This window comes from Amphimedon queenslandica, unplaced genomic scaffold (genome assembly GCF_000090795.2).
Source record: "Amphimedon queenslandica unplaced genomic scaffold, v1.1 AMPQUscaffold_8329_Cont19726, whole genome shotgun sequence".
NCBI lineage: Eukaryota > Metazoa > Porifera > Demospongiae > Haplosclerida > Niphatidae > Amphimedon > Amphimedon queenslandica.
The window spans coordinates 1-2,482 of record NW_003551393.1 but is presented as its reverse complement, the minus strand read 5'-3'; the positions used below and the strand labels follow the sequence as shown (position 1 = coordinate 2,482).

Here is a 2,482-nt window from a genome sequence, read left to right as displayed (position 1 = left end):
ATGGAGTACGCCAAATTTCAAGTCTCTTGAGGTTTAGCATATGCAGTTTATTTGATGATAGTAGAGATACTGTACTATTAGTACATAAGTAATAGAGTTCAAATATCTGGTGATTGTTATTAATTTTACTAATGACCTCCTCACACTGAATTGGAGATGGAGAAGAAAGTGTTATCCATTCATTGTCCCAGTACACACCTCCAGTGACTCCTAGCATAAAACAAACACAAATTTTATACTTGAAATTTGAGAATGTGTGATTGTATTAGTTTTCATTATTTCGATGCAAAGAACTGTGAATCAAGTTTAGTTATCAGGCAGCATGTATATTACTGTGGTACAGAGAACCCTCTATGGCAAACACAGCCATTAATTATTGCATGCATGTGATATAGACTGTCCCACAACTTTATCATATGGCATACTTATGTCAATAACTAACGATTTATATCATTTGGAAATTAAGTGTGATAAAACTAATCGTGGACATAATTTTACAGTAATAGTTTTACCTTCTTCATGTTGTCTCTTGTCCTGTCTCAGTGCAGATATCATAATAGGATCATCATTAATTGTCTCCAAGAAAAGAGAAGCTTTCTCATCATTACTAGATGAATCGTTCCTTATCTTATGTAAAATAGGAAGAGAGATTTCTTGCTCTGCCATTATGAAATCAAAAAAAATAATTGACTCCAAAAATGAGTAAATATGACTACTAGGAATCTTTCCGTTATCACCAGACACTAAGGATTTTCCTTTCCATGAAAACTCATCAGCTCTTCTATGTATCTCAAGATGCTCTCCCTCACTAAATGAGAAATCACCACTCCCTAATGCATGATAGTCATATCGAGCTATGTATACAGATTCTGCTGTTGGTGAACCCACTACCAGTGATTGCGTACACTGATCCTTCACTGTACAATAATTATATCGGTCATAATATAATTATTAACATATCACATGTACATACTCTGAATTTTTGCTTTTTGTGCCAGCAGCAGTTGAGTATTTAATATACTTTCTTGCATGATGTACTCCACTAATGCCTCCTCTCTTCCTGTGATGAGGTAGTATAGACAGATTATACCAGTAGAGTCAGTACCTGCTTTCATTAGGAGAGAGGTTCGTAAAAACTGAGCCTCTGATTTCTTTGATTTAAATATTTCATTTATAAACTTCTCTCTTGTCAGTAGCTCTGCTTTCAGTTTAGGCTCTACATGTAATAAAAAAATGAGAATTTTTATGTGTCACTATATACCTGGAGTCTGTAGTGTCCTTTCAATATACTCTATACAAGTAAAAAGAGGATAAATTAGATATTTTTATCATTCACTAACTATACTTTCTCGTTTCTTGGTAGTATTCATGTGTTCATCTTGTTTAAATATTAATATTATTGACATCAGTAATTGAGTAATAGATCAACTCACACACTTTTGTAATCAAGTAAAGTCCTCAGTTCTTGTTCCTCTCCATCAGCTACTTTAATCTCCTCTGCAAGACACTCATTATTCATTACCTATAATCAGTACATAATATTAAACAAGGTCTCATACAGTTACAGTATCTTGTACTTTGTATCTGATCCTTTTATCATAGACAGTGTAGTGGCCAATGGTTAGTCTAATTAAACTGAATTCCTTCATCAAGACAGTTAGGTTGTCTTGTGCTTCCAAGAGAAGAGCAGCTAGTAAATGATGTGGAGCATAACAGATGATAATGATGGAGTTCCCACGATGAATGCTTCGTACAATAATCCTCTTGTTTAATTCTTTAAATGCTTCCTCTAAGAGATTACGTATGTCATCAAGTGAGTGCTCATCTGGTTCCCATCCCAAAGTAAACTGAATTGTTTCAAAATCATTAAAATGCTCGGGCTGATTCTGACTAAGGAAATCCTTCAATGATCCACAAACTGCCTTCACTTCATCTTCATATTCTGATATCAAAGGATTTGCTTCAGCGATTTTGAAACGTTTTACAATTGTTTTAATAATTGAAATATCATTGACACGACATTTCTTCACAATAATGCTCATGATGCTGTCAATGTCATCAGCAGTAGATAGCTCAACACTTAATTCAGGGAAGGATCGTTGAAGGAACGACTTCATTTTTTCAGCTGATGGAATTGATTGAGCAATTAATGGAACCAGCTCATCAATAAGAATACCAAAACTTCCTCTGACCTCATTAAAGATTGGCTTATGTGCTGCATTGAAAAAGAACTCACCAGCTATTTGTAAAAAATTAAACATTACTATCAATAATTACTACCTGATAATGTTGATTGATTGGTACTGCTGGTAACTGGTGTAGCTACTGATGTAGCAATAGTGTTACCGTCTATATTAAAATGTCAATAATGATAATAACAGTATAATGTTACTTGATGAAGCATAATTAGCAATTGATACGACTGCAGGAGGTACTGCAACAGATAAAGTTGATGCAACATCAAATTCAGGAAACAACTCAT

The 2,482-nt window shown here is 34.0% G+C and overlaps 1 protein-coding gene across 1 annotated transcript; it reads right to left on the bottom strand.

The window, feature by feature from the left end:
- Positions 1 to 9: 9 nt before the first annotated feature.
- LOC109591376 (uncharacterized) lies at positions 10 to 2,476 on the bottom strand (the record flags this gene model as incomplete). The annotated part of the gene is made up of 9 exons (XM_020007119.1): positions 2,393 to 2,476; positions 2,281 to 2,349; positions 1,578 to 2,239; positions 1,438 to 1,522; positions 1,346 to 1,378; positions 1,262 to 1,291; positions 974 to 1,216; positions 513 to 917; positions 10 to 210 (listed from the first exon to the last, which is right to left on the bottom strand). Coding segments are annotated over exons 3-9 (1,537 nt in total), but the record flags the coding sequence as incomplete, so codon positions are not given.
- Between the last annotated feature and the right edge of the window lie 6 nt (positions 2,477 to 2,482).